This window comes from Stigmatopora argus, chromosome 16 (genome assembly GCF_051989625.1).
Source record: "Stigmatopora argus isolate UIUO_Sarg chromosome 16, RoL_Sarg_1.0, whole genome shotgun sequence".
In the NCBI taxonomy this organism is placed as follows: Eukaryota; Metazoa; Chordata; class Actinopteri; order Syngnathiformes; family Syngnathidae; genus Stigmatopora; species Stigmatopora argus.
This window is the reverse complement of record NC_135402.1, coordinates 9,006,886-9,032,504: the sequence shown is the minus strand read 5'-3', so window position 1 is coordinate 9,032,504 and position 25,619 is coordinate 9,006,886. Positions and strand designations below refer to the sequence as shown.

General features: G+C 41.6%; 1 protein-coding gene across 3 annotated transcripts in view; it reads right to left on the bottom strand.

The window, feature by feature from the left end:
* The window catches only part of LOC144090484 (uncharacterized), a 214,589-nt gene that overhangs the window by 128,663 nt on the left and 60,307 nt on the right, over positions 1-25,619 (bottom strand). The window contains exons 5-6 of one of the 3 annotated variants that reach the window (XM_077621961.1): positions 16,599-16,686; positions 3,962-4,051 (exon numbers count right to left, since the gene is read on the bottom strand). The exons of the other annotated variants lie outside the window; for them this stretch is intronic. Coding sequence (XP_077478087.1) covers positions 3,962-4,051; positions 16,599-16,686 — 178 coding nt within the window. The remainder of the gene's footprint in view (positions 1-3,961; positions 4,052-16,598; positions 16,687-25,619) is intronic. 3 annotated transcript variants of the gene reach the window in all.

Sequence of the window (25,619 nt, the reverse complement as noted above, 5' to 3'; positions counted from 1 at the left end):
TCTATTACTGTTAGTGACAGCGGTCCCGCAACGCCCGCCTTGACGCTGCCACGGACTGACAAGCTGAGCAGAGTGACGCTGATGGTGGCAGGCACAAATCACAATCACTTTACTGCATCGGCGCCGCTACGTTCTCCCTTAACCCCGGCCCCAAACCTCTGCTCTCCCCAAAAACTTCAAACTCTGGGCGGTGGAGGCGTGACTGAGAGAATTGAGCTGGTCTCAAGCTAGCAGAGTGGGTAGTGTTAACAGTTTGTCACAGTTTTCTGGAAGAACCAGGTGTGTTTCTGGGACACACTGTATGATTGTGGCAAAGGGATCTTTTATTTTTATTTTTCATCGCAGAAAATACTTTCCAGACCTAGACACTCAATCATTTCCCAAGCTGTTTATCCTCACGAATATCACGAGGTTGCTGGAGCCTATCCCAGGGATAGTAGCCGAGGTACAACTTGAATAGGATGCCAATATCTTAATAAGATTTATTTTCTTAAATCTAGTGAAATCATTTTCTCCAGCTTCATTTTGTAAGATTATTCCACTTAAAGTAAATATTACTTTTGTCCTAAAAGTTGTTTTTTCACCTAAATCATGTAAAACATTTTATAATATTTTAAACAATTAAAAAAAATCTAAGATAATACGGCTATATCAGTCTCAATGTACAGGTAATTTTAAAAAGGTGAGGTCAAGCTTTTGCTCCTGGTTAGTGTTGTCATTGCACTTTACTACTTCATAACATAAGTTCAAGTTGAATTAATTTGAGTACTGCCATTTGCAATGAATCTAAAACAATTTCAGTAAAGGAATTTGTTGTGTCTGTTTATTACCGAGCAAAAAATAACACAAAATGATTTTTGAGTCAGAAAAAAACCCATGACTTCATCAAAGTAGTGCCAGAATTAAACATTTAATTGGCAACAAAAATATAGGGATAGCAAGAAGGAGAGCTAATAGTTACGAGGAGTAGAATTTGGCTGAATGTGGAAACTGCCTAATTTTTATTGTGTCATGTCTACACCCACTCTCAGAAATTTGTTTTTTTTGTTTCACCATCCAGTTGACTGAGAAAGCTTTTGACCAAGGGTGTTAGAATGTGATGACATTGTAAGCTTATTGCAATGTGGATAGGAATATGCCGTTTTATTGTAACACTGTATGATTTCAAATTTAGAATGGAAATCCTGAATGTTTAGAAACCCAAATATTTGCCTGGCTGCAGGTTCACATAGCTACCAAATACATTTTTTTGTCTCTAAGTTGCCTACCCACTGATCAAGTGGAAAACTAAATGGCAAAATCAATCTCCAGCGATCTCACTATTTAGTTTGTCATCAGAACTGCATCCAGTCACATTATTGATTAAAATAACAAAGCAAACAGTTACGTGGGATGTTCATGACTTGGTTTACAACGGAGAAGGATGCTTCGAATTTCTGAGCCATCTTAAATGGAGCAGAAAAAGTCAACTTTTTGGTTTTAACAGTGGCAGCGTTCACGGTAAACAACAGCTTTTCTTCATGTTCCGTTCCAAACGGATTCAATCTGTTCTCGACATGGACGTGATGGAATGAGGATGCACTGTTAGGCTGGGCTTTCCGGGCAAGAGAAAAGAAAACAGGCGGCAAGATTTCTTCTTGAGAATAGGAGCAAAGTTACTCATAAATTGAGAAGCAGGCGAGCCACTGCAGGGAAACTGCTTAATCCCAGATGTGTTGACATTTCTAGCCATTGGTATACTGCTCATTTCCACCTAGAACTGAAAGCAACTTACAGTGCAGGAAATTAAGACTGATCCCATCTAATACATGGTCTTAACTTTACATATCCGCTCAGGAATCTCTTGAAAACGTTTCAATTATTAGACAAAACTAGTTTTACACAACCCTGGATAGAACTCCTGGTTTAAATTAGGAAATCACCGGTCTTGTAGGAATCAGTTATTTGAATTGTCTAGAAAAAAGCAAATAATTGATGTGACATAAAAAGTCATTTCAAATGGCAACTCTCTGTCTGTAGAAAACAATTTCAAAAAACTCTCAGTATTTAAAACAAATATACAAGCTTCATTTATATTTTCCAGCAAAGTAAAAGTTATATGGACTCGTGAAACCACCATGTCTCATTTTATTCTGGCTGTTTGCAGTTATCTGTTTCTACTATCTGGACCAAATACAAGCTTTGGGCTTGGATTAATTAACCAAATAGTTGGTGGTGCGCAAATTTTGGCCGGGGTGAATACCGACATGAAAACAACCAGTTAGAGACCGGAGAGGCATTTTCGGTTTGCGTCCGCATCGAGGACAGATGGTTTCATCTTAAGTTTTACCATGAACTTAAACTGTGTGTAGTGGCTCTTTTCTACGAATACGTAATTGTTAGCAAAACCTCTACTTGTCGGGAAGATATGATTTCACTGACACCATTGGGCACTGGGGTTTCAAGATTGTATACAGCGTCTGACTGTGTGTGTTTGCCAAATAACTTGGGCTGCGAGCACCAGCAGTACATGGCGCCTCAGAGGGAGAAAGGAGAGGTAGTGGCACACATTGAGCTGAAAGGCCTCTGGCCACCATGCCAGCACAATTTCTTCAGCACTTTAGGACCCCCGTTGCTAGCCGCTTCCTCACCTCTCTCGCCCCCCCCCTCCGCCCCCGCTGCCCGCGTTTATTTCTGTCAGCTTCCATATTCTCGTCTTCACAGCGTGTTTGCCCGTTCTCACAAGACATTTCTAGTCCGTGCAGAGAGGCGTGGGCACCCCCGGTAAGATGGTAAACAGGCACACCAGCTTCTTCAGGGCAAGCTCTGCCGTGCCATTCGAGGCCTGGGGACATGTTGGGTTCAGATGCTCTCCTTATCTTTATTCTCTACAGGGAATATCAGTGGGCCAGTTAGGGCCCTGGTGTGACACCGCCTGTCCCATGCGATACGAAAAAACGGGCACCCGGCACTCCCCCCTGCAGTCGTACGGCCTCCATATGCGCACATCACTACAATAAGGGTTCTTCAGTGAAGGCCCCAGCTCCCCTGATGTCTGGAATATTATCTGAAAAGATTCCTGCCAGTGGAGAGCAACAAAAGGTCAGAGGCGCATTTGCTGATCGTGACCATGATAAACCCAATGGGCCACATCATGACAACCCAGTAGCAGTTGTCACGGCACAATGCTTACCACTGTATGAAGTGATTTAATGAGAAGAGCGCTGATATAATGTTTTTTTTTTTAAATTTGATTTTTTTATATTATGAAATGCAAATAAAGCTTTTCCTTTTTAAATTTCAATACACCATGCTTATAAAATAATAGCATCCTTGTGTTATTTGTATGATGTAAATGTCGCACATCATGCTCATCTCATCTAGTTTTCTGAACTGCTTGATCCTCAATGGGGTTGCTGGGGGTTCTAGAGCCAATCCCAGCTGTCTCCGGGCCAGAGGCTGTGGACACCCTGAATTGGTGGCCAGCCAATCGCAGGGCACAAGGAGACGGACAACCATGCACACTCGCACTCATACCTAGGGGCAATTTAGAGTGTCCAATCAGCCTACCATGCATATTTTTGTAATGTGGGAGGAAACCGGAGTGCCGGGAGGAAACCCACGCAGGCCCGGGGAGAACATGCAAACTCCACACAGGTGGAGCGACCTGGACTTGAACCCAAGACCCCAGACCTGTAAGGCCGACATGCTAACCTATCGCGCCACCGGGCTGCACATATCATGCTCTTTTATGGCAGTTTACCAAAGAATGTATATAGCATTGTAGATGGATAGGTCCATTTTAGAAGCCAAAAAAAACATGATGTGAACTGCTCCATTAATGTTGTCATTCGCCCATTGTCTAAATGTAGTAGTTAAAACGAGAGGTTGCAAATTTCTGGTTAATATCTACGTCATAAACCCTGAGCTTCCACCTCCAAATTCAAGGGCATTGCTTTCCTCCCTCCACCCTTATCCCTACCTCTACGTAGGCATGATGAACTGTTGTCCCTGTCGCTTTCATCTGATTGGTTGAATCTTCTTCGGATGCCTCTTTCTTCTTTGGAGGTCACTGGTAGTGGGAAAACCAACAATACAGTGAGTTACTACTTCTCGCAACTTGTTTAATCCTCACTAAAGCTAAAGCTTCGGTAGTGTGTCTACAAAAAGATATGCAGTACTACCTTTGTGCGTTCTTACTTTACACGTGACACGTAGTAGACACTTAAGAGATGAATTCATTTGATCTACAATGGCAATATTCCGGTTCGGAACAAAAACCCAAAAATATACTTGTTGTTGCTACTCGCAAAAAAAAAAAGATTAAAATGTAAGTAAAATGGGTACTCGGACATTTCGTCGAAAGACGTTTGGTCAACCGGACGTTTGGTCGACCGGACGTTTGGTCGCCGGGTTGTTACTGTTGAAACCAGCTCTCAAAATTATAATCATGACAGAGAGAGACAGAGTGAGTTTAATATCTAAATATCTAATATCAAAATATCAACAGCAAACTGTCTTAATTTGACAGGGAGTGAACCCGGCGACCAAACGTCCGTTCTACCAAACGTCCGTTCGACCAAATGTCTGGTTGACCAAACGTACGGGGACCAAACGTACGGGGACCAATCGTCTTTCGACAAAACGTCCGGGGACCAAACGTACGGGGACCAATCGTCTTTCGACAAAACGTCCGGGGACCAAACGTACGGGGACCAATCGTCTTACGACGAAACGTCCAGTCACGAGTAAAATGTTTGCTTGCTTTGATCAAAAGATTAACAAAATATTACGAATATATGCATGAAAAAGCACTGTTTCAATGGATTGAAGGTGATTAATTGGCAAGTTGCTTTTACCTCCTCAGGACGCTGTTGCTTCAACACCCAAACCTTTGGTCACACATATATAGTTTGGATGTGTGCCTGATCAACCACACTTTTTCTGGATATTGCAGTCATGCATTTTAACACCAACACTACTACTGGCCATGCCCACAGGAATATGGGTGTTGCTACACCCACACATTTGTTGTCCTTGCACAAAAAGCTTTACACTATGCTGTCCTTTGATCTTATCCACCACTCGTCTTCCCGGTCAGTGGTATATTCCAGTCCGAGCCCGACTTCCTGTCGTCTGCGCGGCATGCTGATGGCCGCCTGATGGACAGTGTGGAGCCAGCCGCTGCATCTATCTGCACTCTAATGAGATCAGCGGGAGGGAGTGAGGGAGGGTAGTCAGAGCTGACATTCTTGTAGCTTCTCCAGACATGCAATTGAAGGTAAAGGCTACATGTAGTACATAATGACCCAGGCCACAGTTCATGCATACTTATCATAGATAATTGAGTCTGCAGAAGGCAATGACGAAAAGCATGGAGCCAATAAGAGGTGCAATCTTTGTTCCTGTTCTTGTCTTTGGTCATCGCAGACAGATATTAAAAGTGGAAAGCATAAAGGGAGTTTGTTGTGATAAATCAAAGTGTACTTTAAAGGGATTATGTTATAATTTTCTGCAGGCTTTATTTTCTGGATCGTAATTATGTTCAGGTTACAGGTGTCTACAGTGAGGGAAAGCCCTTCTTTTAATAAACAATAGGATCTTGGATCTTCCAGTATCAATAACATCATCATATGCATTCTATGAATGAAATAATCAAATTTAAAAAGAATAAAATAAATATAATTCTATGTATGATGCAAATTAGCAATAACAAATAAATATATAGTAAAAACAAACATTGAGTCTTTGGTCATGAATTTCATGCAACAAGGAGTTAAATTTAAGGAATATATATTTGGACAAAAACTGTTGGAGAAACACATACAAAGACGGTAACAATAGTCACTCTTATATTCTTAATCCTCGCAAAGAATTTATATCACTGCGCCTTACTGATTTATTATTGACATTTAATTTAATCATTGTATGTTTTCCTAGTGATTTTTTATATGGTGCTATTTTCTTTCACAAATACATAGAAATATGTTATTTGCTCTGACTTTACTTTGCAAAAATTGTCATGATGTTGCAGTTGGTTATTTGCGCCATGAGATAGTCAGAATATATCGAGCATGTCAGCGCTTTGTGTTGTTTATGTCACTTCCCATCACTAAAAGTGCTTGCGGTGTGTTATTGAAGGATCACAGTTTAGGTTGGAATAAGCATTTTGTGTAGAGCCTGCAGCTGCAGCATCAGACCAAAGAGCGGTGCGGACTAACAGCTGGGATCAAACAACTGCCTTCCAACCAAAGTGTCTTTTTTTCCACCAAAATCGTGCTTCTTTACCGTGATATATTGGCTTTAGTTTCAGAAAAACATGTTATTTCCTTCCTTCCTTAGAGTTGCGGTGGTAAAGGCTAAAGGCCTAACCCTGATGACAGTTCAAACTGGTCGCCAGTTAATCATAGGACAGTTGCACATGGGATAAAAAACATCATCACCAAAGGCTGTCAATAGATGATTTACAATTTTACATGGACCACTGTATAATATTGAAGCATGATTATTTCTATTTTTGTACAATTTAATGTAATGTGTATAAAACATTTTGAGGATGAAAAAATGATTTATTGATTTAAATATATTAACTAGCTTTGTTGTTGATTTTTTTACTGCAAATTAACTATTATAGACTAGAATCATCATCCTTTTAAACATGCAGTTAACCTATTTTTTTGGACTATAAGACAAGACAACATGCTTAAGCTAAGTTAACACTCCGCCATTTTATTATGCATGGTGAATTGAGAATGAAATTCACGGTGTCCCAGCTGTGATGCTGCAGCGGTCAATGAGGAATTTCAACAACAGATTTTAAGATTGCGTTTGTACAGGAAGACGCCATCTGAAAGAGGTTATTTTAAACAAATGAAAATTCCATCATTGTTTTCTTAACAACGACATGTTTTAAAGGTTTCATTTGCTATGAACAAAATGTGTTTCTTCTATCACTCTTGGCTTTATTGCATTGTTAAACTGTTCCCGTTTTTTATGTCACCCTGTACAAACAGAATGAATACAAAGAGTACACTACTTTAGAAGGCACCTATCCGTGTTTGAAGAAAAAGGAATTTTAAGGAGCCTTGTTAGTTTGAAAAATATGGTAAGGTCGCATGCTGCTGTTTGTAAATCCAATTTGAGTTGAATTGTTCTACTACACAGAAAATACATAAAAATAGGTTCATTTATTTAGAATTAAATCTGAAAAGGTGAGACGTAATGAGAACACTATAAAACAGAACTACATGGATGTCAATGTGGCCCAAACGGGCTCCGGCAACAAGTTCTCGTGACCTCCTCCTTCTCCTCTGTTGGGGCCTGAACGTGGACCTCCATAGCCTCCCCACAGCCAGAATTTTCTGGCAGGTCATAAAAGATAATTGTGTTGCCTGGGCTTTTTAAGAGTTAGCCAACGAGTTGCTCCAGGGTGGTCAAAAGGGACGTAGAGTGCGTATGTAGGTGTGTGTGTGCGTGAGTGTGTGTTTACCACGACAGAGACAGCAAGACTCGGGCCAGCCACCCAGTCGGCTGCAGATAAGGCATCAATCTAAAGCACCTCTCCAATTTAGGTAGCAAAGGATGGGGAGGAGAGGACTGGTTTCTTTGAGGATTGAATGATGCTCTGTGCAACAGTCGGAATCTGGAACTGCTTTTTCATCTATGTTTGTGCATGATTCTGTGTGTGGTCAAGATCGGCCAATCTACAGGGAGCCGTTTCCCAGCAGCCTCTGCTATAACTTCACGAGGTGTGTGTCGAGCCGACAGCGCCGTCCACCAGGAGCTCATAATGTGCAGCCAGAGGTCCATGGCTGCCTGTCAGCCAAGGCCACACAGGTACACGACATGGCTATGTGACCCACTTTCATGCTTGGGCATAGGGTGGCATAGGATGTAACAGTTCCCAGTGGAGCATAGCAGTATATAAGAAGCAACTAAAGGACAGAAATCATACAATTAACACGCGACTTTACAGAGGTCAAAATGATGACCCAAAGCCTGGCAAAATATATGTAGTACATTTTTCTGTCATACTTTTTAACTGTGCTTTGGACGGAATGGCGCTAAATGCTAACTCTTGCTATAATTCCACCACCACCATAAATGAGCAATATAATTTGATTGGTAGGTGTTATTTCATTTATACTGTTCCCATTCAAGGAAGGCGCAAAAGTGGTTAGTGCATCCACATTAAAGTTCTGAGATTGAGGATTCAATCCCTGGTGGTTTTCATGTTCTACCTGTGCATACGTGGATTTAGGTACTCTGGCTTCCTCCCACATTCCAGAAACATGCATGTTTGACTTCTTGTGCCTTGTGATTGGATACTGCTCATAGTAGTTGGTGGGAATAGACGAATATAATTTATTATAAAAGTTTTATCTTCTAAGTGTTTCATATAGACATTTACAGTACGAGCAATCTCATATTCAATGTAGTATAGTCAAAATGTAAAGAATGGCATTGTGCTGCATTTAAATGCATCAAATAATTCATAAATCATAAAATGTAGAATTCCAGGCAGTCAATTGGAAGTTTATGACTGCAGCTTCTATAATATTGCCTGCTAAGATGAGTTTCAACTCATTGTATGTTAGCATTATGCAGCAGAATGTGGTTTGAGCATTTTAGCGTTAAAATATACAATGTGGGATTCCCTTTCGTTGTATGCATTGTTTGCACGAATTTGTGCCGGTCTGTATTGTATCATCCCCAATAAACGGAACAACCACACAAACACAATTTTAGGATGTATAAAACAAAAGCAGAACATAGAGCAAAAAGTTCAAGTACATCATGATGGAGTGCTTCAAAAGTGGCCAGACTTGTTGTCTCTCGTTGCCACTTTAGACTAAAAGGTACGGTTTCTTTTAATACATACAGGCAGTTGCACGGGAAGCCTGTGTTTATTTATTTGCTATACAGTATGTCTGAACTTGGCCGTCTTGATGTTCCTGTGTTGTAAGTGAGTCAGAAAGCCGCCCGTTATTAAATCAGCAGGCTCTCCCGCTGGAGTGCGACTATCCCTTAGATCTATGGTAATGCATCGCCCGGGGTGCAGGACAATTCCATTAGCGGTGGGCAGAGGCCATAGCTGATAGCTCCACAGATACATTGAGTCCCCTAGGCCGCTGCCTCTTCATCGCTACAATACCTTTTGGCGTGCTGGCCGTCTGACGGCACGGCGTCCGGTTTGATGCAGCTAATCAGCACTACTTGCGCCAATTGGAATACATACTCTCCCTGTGCATGATGGTAGGCTCGCTACACAATCGTGTCATCGAGATTACAGGACATTTATCGCTCGTCTATTTCCTGTGGACATTACAGCGCTTTGTCGTTAGAAGAGATCCTCTTCCTTGGCAATATGGTTTCTTTCCATGGGGTGTGTTATTTCCATTTTCGCATGCATGCATGCATAATTCTCGGATATCCATGCAACGCCAACTGCCAAGTCCAGTTAGAAGAGGATGGTCAGTTGGGTTTTTCAAAGTCTGATGATGGTCTTCTATTTAAATCTTCTCAATTTTAATTGTTGATGTAAAACTAGAGAATGTGTTCATTGTTTGTGGTCACACGGTCTAGCACAGGGGTGTCAAGCCCAATTTGGTTGGCGGGCCACATTCATGGTGACCAGATCTCATGTGGGCCGGATCATTTTAGATATAATATTTAGATTTTTTGTTTATAAATGGATTAAAAGAACTTGATTAAAAGCCCTGAATATTCAGTTTTTTATAGATCTAAAACAATGTTTATTTTAGCTTTTTTATATATTTTTAGATTTTACAAAAGGATTTTCTAACTAAAAACACAGAACAAATTGATTAAAAAATTACAATTATTGATTTAAAAGGGAGAAAATTGGGAAATTTAATATACATCTATACTCTTCATTTTAATTTGATTCTAAAATAGAAAGCCGGCACTCATGATTTACTTTCCCGGGCCACACAAAATGATGCGGCGGGCCAGATTTGGCCCCCGGGCCACCACTTTGACACATGTGGTCTAGCACATGGATAGGCAAACTATTCCAAAAAGGTTTTTGTTCCAACCCATCATCAGGGCATCTTTTCACCAATCTGGTGTGCTACAATTGCAATCAGTGGATTGCAGGCAGTTATTTATCGGTTGAAATGTCTGAGCTGGATCGGTTGGAACAAACACTTGCCCCCATAGCGGCCCTTTAGGACCGGTTTGCCCACCCACGGGCAAGAACTGATTGCTATACCGATTGGCAATGATAAGAATTGATATCACTTTTTTCGTGTTTATACCAATAAAGCCTGAACCGTTACATTGCACAATAACAATGAAGGCAATCAATCATTCATTCATCAATGATGTATTTCTGGATTAATCAGGTAAACTAAGGATACATTTATTGAAAACAGATTAAAATCAGGAATTTATGCATACCGAAAAAGGTGATGGTTTCAACCCACAGGTGTAATAGAGATTTTTACATCTCATTTTCCCAGACATGTCCACTTTTTTCATCTGTCCCATGGCATAGTTTTATTAATTGAAGATAATGTTCAGTTCTCCGACGGGGTGTGTATTTACATAAAAAGAAATGCTGTGTTCGGTGGTTTGGACTTGAGTGGTGCATACTACTTTGCACCATGCTGAGCATACAGACAAGCACAGTTTACATTTAGGGAGTGAGCAAGAATACGCCGAGCTTTGGCTAAAGCCTGTGATGAAAGCCCACCACTCTTATTTTTATTGTCCAATCTCCAGCAGGCCGAGTGTTGTGGGAACTGGAGAGAGTTGTGTCTGCCGTTTGATCACACCATGGGAGTCTGACCTGTCACTAAGTGGTGGCAAACACGGCCCACACACGGCGCAGTTAGCGGCAACGCATGCGAAAGTCTACGCGTGTGTGCGTGTTTCCCACACACGGCGCCACATACCTCACTAAAGGAGGCAGGTCACAACATGTCAGAGTGTTGAGGATCCATAATGGCCATTTAGCCTTCAACAGCTAATATCAGACTTGCTGATTTACAAGGAATCGGGATGTTTGGTCGTCGGCCTTGGGAGCTTTTTTCATCAGATCTGCTTGACATTAACTGCCTGGGATATACAAACCGGGATGCAAACACAAATACAGGAGTGTTATAGTAATATGTGGAACAACAATATTTTAAATTATTTGGGCTCATGCCATGCACAAATGTAGACCCATGCATTGTTGTTACAGCAAGTGCTGTTAATTTAGTGGAAAGAGATGCAATTGAAAGAGGGCATTTTGCTTTTCTGTTGACCACGTAACCTTCGTCACCAACCATAGTACCAGATGTCACACTCACATCACACATGGAGCCGTATCTCTGCAGAAAAGACTATATAATAATACGTCAGACGTCAAATCAGATAAGTAAAGAGAAGAGAAAAGTGAAGACATTTCACACTCCCTATTTCTGATAACAAGCATTCATCCCACTTCAGACACCTGTCACACAATGATGTCAAGGTTCCTGTGTCATGATAACAATTTATTTTCTTTTTAACCTGTGCTGATAGAGCTGTCTGGACATGCAGGATGGTACTAGATCTAAATGGCTTTTAATGCTGGAACATTTTTACTGTGCCATCACAGAAATGGAAAAGTTTCCCTAAGTGGTTGTTTACTACAGAGTCCCAGACTTGACATGGATCCAAAAAAAAGAATTGGCCATGCACACGCTTAAATAGTTCATTAACACGAGCTACTAATTCATATGACCGAACAAGTACTTTGTGCACAAAAGCAGATACTAAGTATTTACTTCATCTGGTTGTAATTGTTACACCGAGCTCACGAAGTAGATCTGACACCATAGTCCCGTACGGTGTTACAACTTGCTCAGTACTGTCCAACCATAGCTGACATAATAAAACAAAATACAACACAATTTGATTAACTCCTTAACCAGTCACTAAAATGACATATAGATTAAATAACACTGTACCGGACTGTACTACTTGGTAATACGGGCATTGAATCTGGTTACCAGCTTGGAGGTGACAGCGCACCTCCGGAAACTGCAAATGCTTTGACAAGTGACGGTGGCACCCCACCACACGCACGTGGCCCACCACCACCACGGCAAGGCAAAGCACCCTCAGCGATGAGACAAGACGGAGATCATGTACCATGCTAGCCTAATAGCGACGATCTGCCGCCGCCAGAGTCATGTCTGATTGTGTCTCGGCTCTATGATCACTGCTGATAGGAGTCGGAGAGGGGGGAAAGATGAGTCTGAGATGTCAGATTGCATATAGGCAAGTAGTCGACGTGTCCCCTTTTTGCCGCTGAGGCATGCAGACCTTCAAACTTTGTTCATACACGTGAGGAATCTTTAAAAAAACGCTAACATGCAAGAGTCTTAAATTCGCTTTGACGACAAAGTGCTGGGATGTAACACTCGGGTGCAAATGGCCGCTTTGTTTGGATGTTTGGTGCCTCTATTTGCAATAAAGGAATGGTGTAAACATCAAGCACATAAAAGTTTGACTCCAGACACACACTTGGAGAAAATCATCTATTTTGTGCTTAAAGCTTGGATTCTTCATACAGTAAAACACACATTGCCCTTGTGACCAAATTGAGACCAGAGAGACATTGACATGACCCAGATAATAGGCCCAAAGTCTTGCCTCCACAATTTGATCAATTTGCTGTTTCCGTACAATCGCGGCACTGTGCTGTCCCCCGCAGCTACCGCGTAAGCCCCCTACCGCCGTCACCCCCTACCCTCTGTTCACCCGGCCATGTGGAGCCATCAGTGGCTCGCCGCAGCTTGATGCTTTGCCTTTCTCCCCTTTTCCCCCCAAATCACCACTAAGCCCGCCTGATGCCTGCTGCTGGGACACAAACGTGCGCCTGCTCCTGTCATCTCCGAGCAAAGCACAAGGCGGGAAGGGGGGAACGCTGACAGTTTGTCTTGTACCATATGCCACGTGGCAGAAAAGCCCAACTGATACGGCTGGAGTTTTGGCAACAGCCAAGGGCTCTCTATCTTTTTTTTTCTACAAGTATTCTATTTTCTTCTTCTTCGTCCATGCATGTGCCTGTGTCTTGGGCGGAAATGTGAAACAAAATCACTGTCTGGCCCTTAGCAGGCTGGATTTACTGTCTGGCCCTGGCGAGCACAGAGAGCTGCTTTGATCGTTATTTGTGCAATATTTCAGGCAGCAAGATGGCCACTGATAGCTGGAAGAGCTTCCCCACAGCTCCTGTGAGATTTGTGATGCTGAAAAAGTCATGTTTTCCAACAAGTACTTGAGTTGGTCAACTTTTTTTCTTTTCAAAGGACTTGTAAAAAGTTATTATAGTTCCATCCAACAGTCCAATATTGTAGACTCTTTGAGCTGGAGCTTTACCAACAGTTAGTGCGGCAAGACATTGTGCTGAAAAGAACTCAGTGTACTGCAGTCACTGTAAGAAAATGTATGTTGGGAAAATAATCTTTGTAGTACAACTTTTCGGTACCAGTAAGCAGGCAAAAAACCATAGGACACTTTAGTCCTATGTACTCTCTCAATGCAACACAGTATTTATATAAGGTTGCTTATCCTCACAAGGGTTTTCAGAGGTGTTGTAGCCTATCCCAGCCAACTATGGGCATCAGGTGGGAGACAAATGGGCCTTAAGGACAACCATTCATGCTCACACTCAAAACTAAGAATAATTTAGAGTGTTCAACCAGCATACCGTACATGTTTTTGTGATGTGGGAGGAAACCGGAGTACCCGGGGAAAACCCAGGCAAGCCTGAGGGAATATGAAAACTCCAAACAGTGATGACCGACCTGCAATTGAACCCTCGATCCCACAACTGTGAGGTTAACACTCTAACCACTCTCTATTTGTGTATTTTTTTTAAATATATATATTTTTTTATTATTATAGTTTTAATATTATTAAGATTGAAGCATTCTTTCTATAGTCTAGACAGTATGCAATTTTCTGAGTTGCTAAATGATAAAATTTATCTTCGATAAATACTTTACACAGTTCTACTGACAAAATAGCCACAGTGATCGAGTATCTAAAGGATGAAGTTGTAAAAGGTGGTGGAAAATCCTTTTACCATACCCCCATAAACCCCAGGATTATGAATCATACTCGGCAAAATAGACAAGACGGAAAAAATTAGCCAAAACAAACAGTGGTAGCCCTTTGGTGTTAATACAAGTAAATGTCCAAAGTAAAGCAAATTTGTTGCTGGTGAGGATTTTAACCCCTGTAGACCTGGGTTCATCTGATAATTTCTACACTATAAAATGTAAATTGCTCATCCTACTGTAACCTCATATTATTACTACTTCATTCTTAAGAAATGATGTCCTCTGTGCATTTTAAGATTACTTAAGCAATAACATTTAGTTCTGAAGCTTCCACATAAGGCTGTCACTCAACACACATGCAAAAACGTAACGCCCTGGGTTGTATCTAAACTTCAGGCCGAGACCAAAGTGGTCCCCGTTCTCGCTCTGACAGCTTTCTCCTCAGCCCTTTTAAAGAGGCCAGAGCAGAAAGAGGGGGTAGGGACGACTGTTGATTAAATGACAGGTGAGTGGCAGACGCCTGGAGGAGCAAGAGGTGGACAGGGTTGGCAGAACGACGGTTGGTGGTGTGGGGGGGCAGAGTGCGAGGTGCGGCATAGAGCCATGGGTGGAGAGATGCCAGATTGGACTCTTGACGCACCTTGATGGCACTGCCAGGCAGATGTGACACAGGTGAAGGCCGGCATTGGTGGAGCTGCCGGGCTCCTCACATCTGTTTTTTTGACCCTGTGAGACAGGTGCACATGCAGGACGCCTAAAGTGGAAGCACACGTGTCAATTTGAACACACGCTAACACAAATATGAGGAGATTTTCTTGTTGTTTTCTTACAAGGGAAGTGGCTTCTACCTGATGCCGGTGACGACTGTGCACATTTTAAAATAGTTGCAGTGCTTAAAACGTTTGTGAAACAATGCTTCCAATTAAAAGGAAACTTACGCCAAATCATTGAAGGGCGTATTTTCACCTGCTCGGTTTGGTCCTGGCAAAACCTAAAATGTTGGTGGTGCTGATGTTTTGGGCTGGTATAAATACAAACCACTCTGTCATGGACCAAACTCCTGGTCAGAGAGTACCATGGTACTGTTCGTGTGTGAAAGCAACAGCACCATAGTTCAGACAAAAGCTGAAAAATGCAGACCCATTCGCACATAACAGGCTTTCATTGCCACAAATGTTTTTTGGTTAGCAGTATGTCAGCTGAGATGAGTCAGGGTTTGATATGGGGCGATGAGGATATCTTTTCGATCAGAGGTCTCTATCCTGTCCTCAAAGTGCCGCAAACAAGAGGACACCTTTTGCAAGTGTAATCAGTTGATTGCAGTTATGTGCAACTTATTTTAGAAGGCACCCCATTGGTTAAACTATCCGCACTGGATCAGTAGGAACAAAGACCAGGACCCCTTGCAGAATCGGTTTGAGGCCCTTGTTCTAGATATTTACAGATAAAATCCATGTTCCAATCCATCAATCCACCCAGACCATTTCATCCAACGAATGAACGACATTTGTGGTCAAATCCTGGGTCGTTTGCAAAAATTGCAATGTGTAAAAGAATCGTGGCAAAAAGTCCAGACCAAATATATTTCGGTCTGGCCCAAAGAAAGCAAACTATGAGCTTCCCTGGTGTGAATACCCCCTAAAAAGAACTTTAATTTACTGTGACAGTTAAGACATATACATTCATTCATTCATCTTCCATACTGCACATCCTCATAAGGGTGGCAGGGGTTGCGGGAGCCTATCCCAGCTGAATTCGGGCAAAAGGCAGACTAAACCCTAGACTGGTTGCCAGTGAGCCGTAGGACACACCGAAAGACAGACGACCATCCGCACTCACAATCATACCGCCACCAGACCTTTAGATGACTGAACTGTAGGTACAGATTACCGATACAAATATATTCCTCAACCCAGGGGTGGGAAAACTATTGCACAAATGGCCACAGTGGGCGTGGGTTTAGTTCTAACCCATCAAGAGGATACTTTATCACCAATCTGATATCTTAGAAGTGCAATCAGTGGATTACAGTCAGGTGCTTCTTGTTTCAGCAGAAACCTCATCGGCTAAATTGCCTCTGCTCGATCGATTGGAACAAAGACTAAGGACTAGGACTCACTGACGACCGGTTTTTCCAACCCCTGCCTCTCTTCGTAAATAGGTAGGATAAAGTCCATTAAATTCCCTCAATTGGCTTCTAAAAAAATAAATATGAAGAAATGCAATATAGGGACTTGAAAACGTGTTCTTCATTGCAGTGCAGTTCCTTAACATCGGCCATTTGAATCAGGATTGGTTAAAATCAATCACGCTATGCACAATGATGGACAGCAGACAAAGAATGAGACGGGAGCGATGCTCGCCTAGCTGAGCAAATATAAATTAATCACAAGTGTGATATTTTATTCAAGGGGCATCCGTATAGCGAGAAGACACCCATCTGTCTCTCATCTCTCCTGGCAACCATGTCATGTGGGACGCAAGTGAAGGGAAGGGAAGCTGCCACCACGCATCTCTCTCCTTCTCTCTCTCTCTCTGCTCAGTGTCACTGCCACTCACCCGCCGCTCTGATGTGTTTGTTCCTCTCCGCCTCCATTAACGTCACTCTCAATCGACACGCTTGCAAATGGACCGCCACCCGGGCCTCCTAAAGAGAGGAACGGGGACCACTTCATTTATGTTTTAGGTGTACATGGACCCTTGAAATCCAGAACAAGAGTGATACATGTATCTTTCTACTTGTTAAGTAGGTCTGCATATCCACCAAAAATATTCTCCAGAAACTTCTAGCCAGTTGACGGCGTTAATGTGCGGCGACGCTCGGAGCAGACCAAGTACTGAGGTGCGCGAGGGGTCAGCATTCTCAAAGGGCGACCAATTGGATCATGACCCATGAGGGACAGATATGGGCAAGGGATTTAGTAGGGAAGGTCGAGCCTGGGTCAAGGAGTGTCTTGCATTCCAGACTCCTAATCCTCTCCCAGCAGTCTGGAGCGACGGCCCTCTTGCCGCTCCGAGCGAGCGTGTCCACACGCACACACAAAAAAGCGCACCTTTGTCTTAAATCTGCGCCAACATGAGCAGGTTGTGGCGATGGAGGGGATGAAGAGATTTAGTCTGCCTGGGAATACTTCAAAAGTCAGCCCTCCTCCGACCCCAAAATGTCTCAGTCCACAACGGAGGGTTTTTTTTTTAGACCCTGGCATTATTAAAAAATTGACTGTGAATGGCATGCCAAGGAAACAGGTGGCACTATAACTAGGGTGAGATCATTTTGGCACTTGTACTCATGTTGACTCAAAGTATATCTCTGGCTGAGAAAAACAGAATGATCGAAAAAGACACTTAAAGCTCAGTACTGCATCATTCTCAGTCTTTTTATTTTTGACTTGTCCCATGAGGAATCGTCACATCTTCTACATCCTCCTCTATATTACTGACTAGCGATGTTCCAATCAGAGATATTTGCATGCAAGTCAAGTCTGAATCACCTAATTGTCTGGATCTGCCGTTACTGATACCTCAGAAATACACTGCGGAGGGATAAATAGCTAACCCTAATTCCCCAAATTATATATAATATAGTCGTGTGATCAATTCAAGCTCTCTTGATTGGGATCTTCTAGGGTTTTTTTTTTGTTTCACCAAAATATAAATATATAGTGTGAAAATGTGAGCAATTGACCTTTGTTGATTGTGATTTTCTCCATTTCCTCTATTTTTTAAGTTTTTTTCTTTCATGTAAATATAAATCTATAGTAAAGTACTGCTTCTGTTGTTTCTAGCCCTTAACTTTTTCATTGCTACTGATAGTTTTGGAGATCAAATCCATTTCAATTGTAAAGGCTAACATTGGTTAATCATGTCTCACTTAAATTGTTGATACTTTAAAAATAAATACAGTACATTTAAAAACACAATCCTGATCCTTTGAGGGTGACGTGATCATTCAAACAAAAACAATGATTAGGTGGAGTGAAATAAATATCACCAAAATAATTCACCCTAAGACACGTGTCAAAGTGGCGGCCCGAGGGCCAAATTTGGCCCGCCACATCATTTTGTGTGGCCCAGGAAATTAAATCATGAGTGCCGACTTTCTGTTTTAGGATCAAATTAAAAAGAAGAGTATAGATGTATATTACATTTCCTGATTTTCCCCCTTTTAAATCAATAATTGTAATTTTCTAATCATTTTTTTCTGTTTTTAGTTCAAAAATCATTTGGTAAAATCTAAAAATATATTTAAAAAAAGCTAAAATAAACATTGTTTTAGATCTATAAAAAACTGAATATTCAGGGCTTTTAATCCAGTTCTTTTAATCAATTTATTAAAAAAAATCTAAATATTATATCTAAAATGGTCCGGCCCACGTGAAATCAAGTTAACGTTAAAGCGGCCCGCGAACCCACCCGAGTCTGACACCCTTGCCCTAAGAGTTACAAAAAAAATCTGAGTTTGCACGAACATTAAGTAAAACAATAAAGGAAGTTATCGCCTAAGTGTGAAGTTAACATAACGAGTATCAAGAGAAAATTTACTCTGGATCACTAATATCATTTTGAACAATCAGAAATTAGAAGAAAGACATTGTACAGCAAAAGAAAAAAAAGATGCATCAAAATGAATAAGTAGCCTATAATATACGAAAAAATAAATTAAAAAAGCCACAGTCAGTGAGAAAGAGAGAAGAGGCAAGAGAGGGGAAAAGCTTCTGTTTTTCTTTTGGGCTAAAGATAAATGCTGAAAAAACAGCTGGCAAGAGTTCCCCTAGGACTGGGAAAGACCAAGACTATTTTTAAAATGAGCCATACTTAATTGCCATGTTCTTGTAGACATGGTATTAAAGTCGAGAAAAAAAGTCATTGTAGCCCTCGTCGTACTCATCATCTTCTACAGAGACGGCGTGTACTCTGGTTGCCCTCCCGAGCTCAAATCCCTGACCTTCCACTTATCCACCCGCCTCCTACTGGGCCGTCCAGTTTCCCCCATGCTGAGACACCAGAGTGGCGGGAATGTGGGTAATTTGTCAGGGTAGCCCAAACCCTCATTGGTTGTACCTTGGTGTATGTGTGTGTGTCAGCATGTGTATGTATTAGGGGAGAAATTAGGGGGTTTTCCTCCAGGAATCTCTCCAACTATGTTGCCACGCAGTCCTGACTGCCTTTGACAAGAAGTGGCGGAGCATGGTGATCTCGACTATTTCAAACATGCAACTACTTGATACAGCATAGATGACAGCCAAAGCCAAGCGGCTGACGATCCTAAAGCAGGAAAATGAGAATATGGGGACTCAACGGAAAATCAAGTTTAAATTGACATTATCACGGATTGCAACACACTAATTAAATGATTGAATATTGTGTGAGTGCATTCAAAAATCTAAGAAAATCAAAAATATTTGATATTAAGAGTCTCAAAAAGGCATGTGGAACAATTTCAACATTGAATAATAATCTAACAATTTATCCCCTATTAGAAAATCCATCAAATCAATAGTCAGTTAATTGTGGTCGGCTAGTTAGCAGACAGAGCGGACCCCTGAATGAAAATGTAACTACGACGTGGCCTATGACAAAAAAAGAGTTTGACACCCCTGACTTACAGGGACTGAATGTATTTTAACAAAGCATTTGTACTGTTTTTCCATCACCACTGTCAACCCCTGATGATATGTCACGGATTGCAATGCTGGTGGAGTGTCTGTGTGTGTATATTGGGCTTGGGGGGTGGGGGTGGCGAACCTGTTGAGATTTACTCTACAAATCACACCACAGGCCCAAAACACACAAACGGGGGCGACAAAATTGCTCCATCTGTGGCCTGGATCACACGTTACGCCACACTTTGTGTGCAGTAAGTAAAGCACACCGGGAAGGCATCGGCTTCCTACTGTTTGTTTTGGAGTGGCCCTCCTTCTGGGCCTTTAAGTTGTGCAACCCCACCCCCCGCACACAGAAACACACACCACCTCTTCCTCCTTCTGCTCAGTTCCTATTGCACTACACCATACCAAAGAGAGCCAAATAAAACACAGGCTAAACATAATGTAGCAGCATGTCAGCGGCAGGGGCCCAGAGCAACGCTGAAACATGAACCATCGTGTACCAGCCATTAGGAGCAGAGCGAGTGCGGCTACGGTTTCTTTGCCGCCCCGTATGTCGTCCAACGGCAGGCCTTATAAGAAAGCTGGTGGTGGGATTGACTGATGTATCCTGTGTGGCTGTGCAGTGCTCAGTGGCCCAGAGTGCAGTCCCCGTAGGGGAGGAAAACCCGGCGCTCCCCCTCGGGCCTATTGCGCTCCCATCAATCTCCTAGCTGGGAAAGACCTGACACTGCGGAGCCAGCTTTAGAAAAACGGGAGGATGCCAAAATGTTACGAACCAAAATAAACCCAATCTGGGAAAATCGGCAGTGGCGTTGTGAATGTCAAACAGGGAGGCTGTTATTGTTTGAAGTCTGTTCATGCATCGCTTGGCTATTTGTTCAAACCAAACTCATGAGTCACATCCGTCAGGTTGTCAACACCAAAGCTTTGAACTAAAGTGGGAAAATTATAACGGCCATGGCGCCAAAACTGCCCCACGAAAAAAAAAGTATTAATGCTTTAAATGTGAAATAGCACGTGTGTATGTATATGTATATAACCCTCGACTCCAGAACTGTCAGGGTGACGCGCTAACCACTTGGCTGCATTAACTGAACTTTTACATAAAAAGAAGTTAATTGTGATCAATTAAGCGCCCTTTATTGTGATTTTCTTGACTTTTATGCTTTCGTTCTGCTGTTTTACTAGTGTAAGTATAAATATATAATATAGAATGTATTGTATATGCATAATAAAACTGGATTATCTCCGTTAATATAAGACATAATGCGATGTGATTAATTGAGCTCTCTTGATTGTCTTGATTTTCTTCACCTTTTTTTGTCGCTGGATATTTTGTCTTTGTTCTGCAGTTTGTTTTAATACTGTAAATATTTAATATAGTACTGGAAATGTATTTTTGCAATATTCCTCAAGATTATTCTGTTGTTTGTAGCCCTTAATTCTTTCACCGCCATTGTCAGTTACTATAGGCATCAAATCCATTTCAAGTGTAAAGGGTGGGATTGAGTGATCATCTTTCACTGGCATTGACAGCAATAGTCAATCCAGTTTGAGTGGATCACTGCAGACCCTCCCAGTCAAAATAGATCTAAATAGAACATCTCCCGCTTTCCACGGCAGGCAATGAGTAAACACTTAATATTAAATAAACACACATTAAAAACCCAATCTTTTTTCCTCTGAATTCTGCTCCTTTGAAAATGACATGATCTGTCCTGATTTCCAGATCTGGAACATCTCTAACCAAAACTGAATTGAACAACTGAAAATGCTCTTGTACAGGATCACAAGTGTACTTATTTTTGTCTGGTGAGTGTTCGAAACTGATTTCAAAAACAGCAGGAGGGAGTTGTCAGCGTGGAACAAAAAAAGCCCTTGTGGTGCGAACACTAGCGGTCACAGAGGACTGTGCCACGACATCCCATAATTTGACACGGTCGAGGTGAGAGCGAATGTCTGCTGCGGTCTTGCTGCACTGACAACGTCCTCTAATTCGACATTCCACAAGACTCTGCCGAGGACGAATTAAAATGATTTAGGAGACGTTTAAAGTATAGCTTTGTTTACTTGCCGCCACTCGGGGAGCTCACAGAGGAGGAGCTGTGGCCTTCCATGGCGGATGAAAGCACACATGTAAATGCTATTGCCCGGCTTCCGTCTGCATTCGGGGCCGGAGGACGGTAAAGGTGAGAAATAGTTCTTGGCCTCTTCTTGTTTCCACCATGATTCTGAGAGCTGAGAGACACATCAGGAATTTCTCATACCACAGATGGAGGGTTGTAACTCTCTTCATGTTGATGTCTGATTCTCGGCCTTGCTTCTTAAAATAGGGGCCCGCAATCTAAGAGTTAAAGATTTGGGATACTGCTTATCCTCACTAATATCTCAGTGGTGCTGAAGCCGAACCTAACTAAGTATGAGCAGTAGGCAAGGTAGAATCTGCTGTTTCGCTTATCCTCGAGAGTGTCTCAGGGGTGCTACAGCCTATGCTGGCTTACTATAAGCAGTAGGCGGAGTACAGTCTGAATAGACCATTTGCAAGAACTCCACCTCACTTAGATCCTGTTGCTACACTGTCAGGCTTTATGATTCCAAAGGTAAATTCTGCCAAGGAGCCGTATAGCCAAGTATAGTAATGATTTGTTTTAGACTTTAGAGCAGCAGTCTCAAACCGGTCCTCAAAGGGCTGCAGTGGGTGCAGGTTTTCATTCCAACTCAAAAAGAGGATACCTTTTGCAAGTGTAATCAGTTAATTAAAGTCAGGTGTTACTTATTTTGGAAGACACCTGATTGGTTAAAATGTCGGCACTGCATCGGTTGGAACAAAGACCAGGACCCACTGCGGCCCTCGGCGGAATCGGTTTGAGACCCATGCTTTAGAAGTTTAGAGCAATACCAAAGCAATATCGTCCTAATCAAAACAAGTGTTTTCAGGATGCAGTGGTGGATTACATGTACAATATAAACATTTGCAATGAAGGGAAACTACAACCGTCACAGAAAAATTGTACAGGTCACTAGCTAAATATCAGAAAGCACATAATCTATATTTTAAATGTGACCAGTGAGGCATTGTACACTAGTCATGTAGTTGTACTACCAGGTAATAAGTAATTCATTCATTCATTCATTTTCTCAAACGCTTTATCCACACCGATGCACCGACCTAGATTTGAACCCAGAACCCCAGAGCTGTGAGGCCGACTTGCTAACCACTCAAGCCGCAGGCAGGTAAATTATCTTTGATATATTTTGCAAGTATTTTTCCATGTCTGCTAGATTAACAAATAAGGTAAACCAGGTGCTCCAAGGTTAATATGCCACTCAGGGGAATAGAATCTATCCAGAGTTGCTCAAAAGAATGTTCTTTAACATTAGCAGTTAAATATGATTGCGGGAGCATTAGGATTACCGTTTTTTGGGTGGTTTTTGACAATCTCTGAGCTTGTCCCTAGACTTAATGAAGGATGGAGCTTTTGTTTTCATTTGAGGCACAAATTCAAGAATGTGAGCAGTGTACAGTGTTCATAAAGTCAACTCAATTCTCCAAAAGCTGCAGATTGCTAAACTGTGAACAAGCTGATAGTATTAGAGGGTTAGGGTTGATACCATAACCGCCTGATTTGAAACGGAATAAATTTAACCCGCGGGCCTTGCTTTGCCAACTCCAGCTCTCCAGACTAATAATGTTATGTCAGCAAAAAGCTCAAAGATGCAATCAGGAACATCGAGGAACTACGGACTTGTCGTGCCCAGGAAGGGGAGATTAGACCAGAATGTTACTGTCAACAAATAATAGTTTTGACAATGACTTATTGCTGGTTGAGCTATAAGTAGAACCCTCAAATAGTTTGGGCTTTTTCTTTTTCGAGGGTCATTTATTCCGGCGAGGCAGCTCAAAACTTGGCTCTGTTGGAGTGAGAGGAAGCTATGGAAGGAAATGAAGCAAGTAAAAATGAAGGAGGCTTGCAGAATAAGAGCCAGAGCTGGTGAGGAGAGTAAGTTTACAGTGCAATCAGCATTAAGGAAATTGGTTTGCACTAGTGCTGAGAGTTGAGCGAGGTGATTGATGCTACGCAAGGCTAGAGGAGGAAGGAAGTGGAAAAATTAGTGGCAAGTCAGGGCACAGAGAGCTGTCAACTACTTCCTGGTCAAAGCACGGTGTGAAGTACCCTTCCTGTCGTCAGCCCTCGAATGAAGTACGCAAGGCATACTTCAAACTACACAAGATAATTCAGAATTCTTTGGGGTAAATAGTTGTTGACTTGATTTTATCCTTACTCAGAATCATTAAGAAGTGTTTTCAAGTTTGACTTCTGATGTTTGGAGCTTGTTTTTGTTAGAACAGAGGAGCTTTAAATGTTGCTTTAAAAGAATCCGAGTTTGTATAAGAAGAGAGTTAACAGGGTTCCTACAGCTCAAACCCAGTTAAAATTAAGACATTTTAAGACTTTTTAATGCCATGTGATATTGAATATGAGACCAAATTGCCAGAAAACCAAACTTGACTCAAGTAGTGCAGTTTAAAATGGAGCCAAATCAAGAACACAGAGAATCAGGAAGTGACATGACTTCATCGTATCTGTTTTATTTGCAGAAGATGGGACAGGTTTTAGAAATAATTGTATTTAACACGTTTGTTCAATTTAACCCATGGGTGCATCTTTGATTAAATGACTAATCATAATATTTTCAGGTTTTCAGTATTTTTACAAATTTCGTTCAAGACTTTAATGTCACTTATGGCGCTTATTTTGAAATAATTTAATCCAATGCTAGGGTGTAGTCTGCCTTTCGCCCAAAGTCATCTGGGCTAGGCTCCAGCACCAAGCGATCCTTGAAAGGAAGGGTGTTGAAAATTAATGAATGAAAAAAATCTAGTCGTTTTTTCAAGAATCTGCGGGAATCCTGGTTAGACTAATTGCATTTTTATGGTTGGATTAAAATCTCAGATCATGTGTCATGAGAATTCAGAAGGATAACCACTAAACTGTAATTAGTAGAATGTATAAAAATGTACAAGGGATGTGTGCTCACAGCTGTTGAATGAAAAGTAAAAGAGCTTCTGTTCTCACGCCAGTGCCCAAAGCCATCGTCCCAGAGGGGGAGGATAGCATTTCCTAATGATTCAAAAAAATTCCCCACCAAAAATAGCCGACGTATCACAGAATATTATTTCATGGTCACGTAGCTTGGGAGCCAGCACAGAAGAATTTTTTCGGGGGGGAAATATTTTTAAAAAGTTGTTTACTGACAATATTGAAAAGAAAACAGACCCACTTCTCTGGAATTGTGAGAAAGTACTGCATTTTAGTGCAGCATGTCCATTCTTTAGAGTTTAAAGGCTCTGAGGCTCAAGTTGCTGGAAGCTAGGAGTGTATTTTACTTTTCACAGTGTTTCCAGCACAAATCTTGCGAATGCACGCACTAGGAAACCTGAGCATGCACACTGGCTCATCCCTAAACTGTTTTCAAATCAAATGATTTAAGAGTCCTAATGTGACAACCATGTGCAGGATCACACTGGGACTAGATTTGTTTCCACATGCAAAGATGTTCACAGGCACATAAGGCCTAGGTGCTAGTAAGGAGACTACAAAAACTGGAGGGAAAAAAATCAAACTGGCTCACAATTTTTTATTGTAACTTTTTACTTTCCGTCCCTACATTTGAAAACAGATGAGTACTTCTACTTTGCCCAATTAAGCATGATATTTTATTAAAGCTCAATTCACTTAGCTTACTTCAAGTAGATTCCCCATCACATTTTCATCAACTAATAAAATAAAAGCAGTGTGTGATTCAATTCTCTCTATAAACTACTTGCCAAGCCTAAAAAAACATTAGTTTATGATGGCCCCAATTAGTCATCTAATCTGAAGAGAAAACATTTACCAGTCCTGCAGTTTGAAAAGTCATAAAGAAAACAAACCTTGCAGTTATGAGATAGGTAGCTTTACTAGTTGCC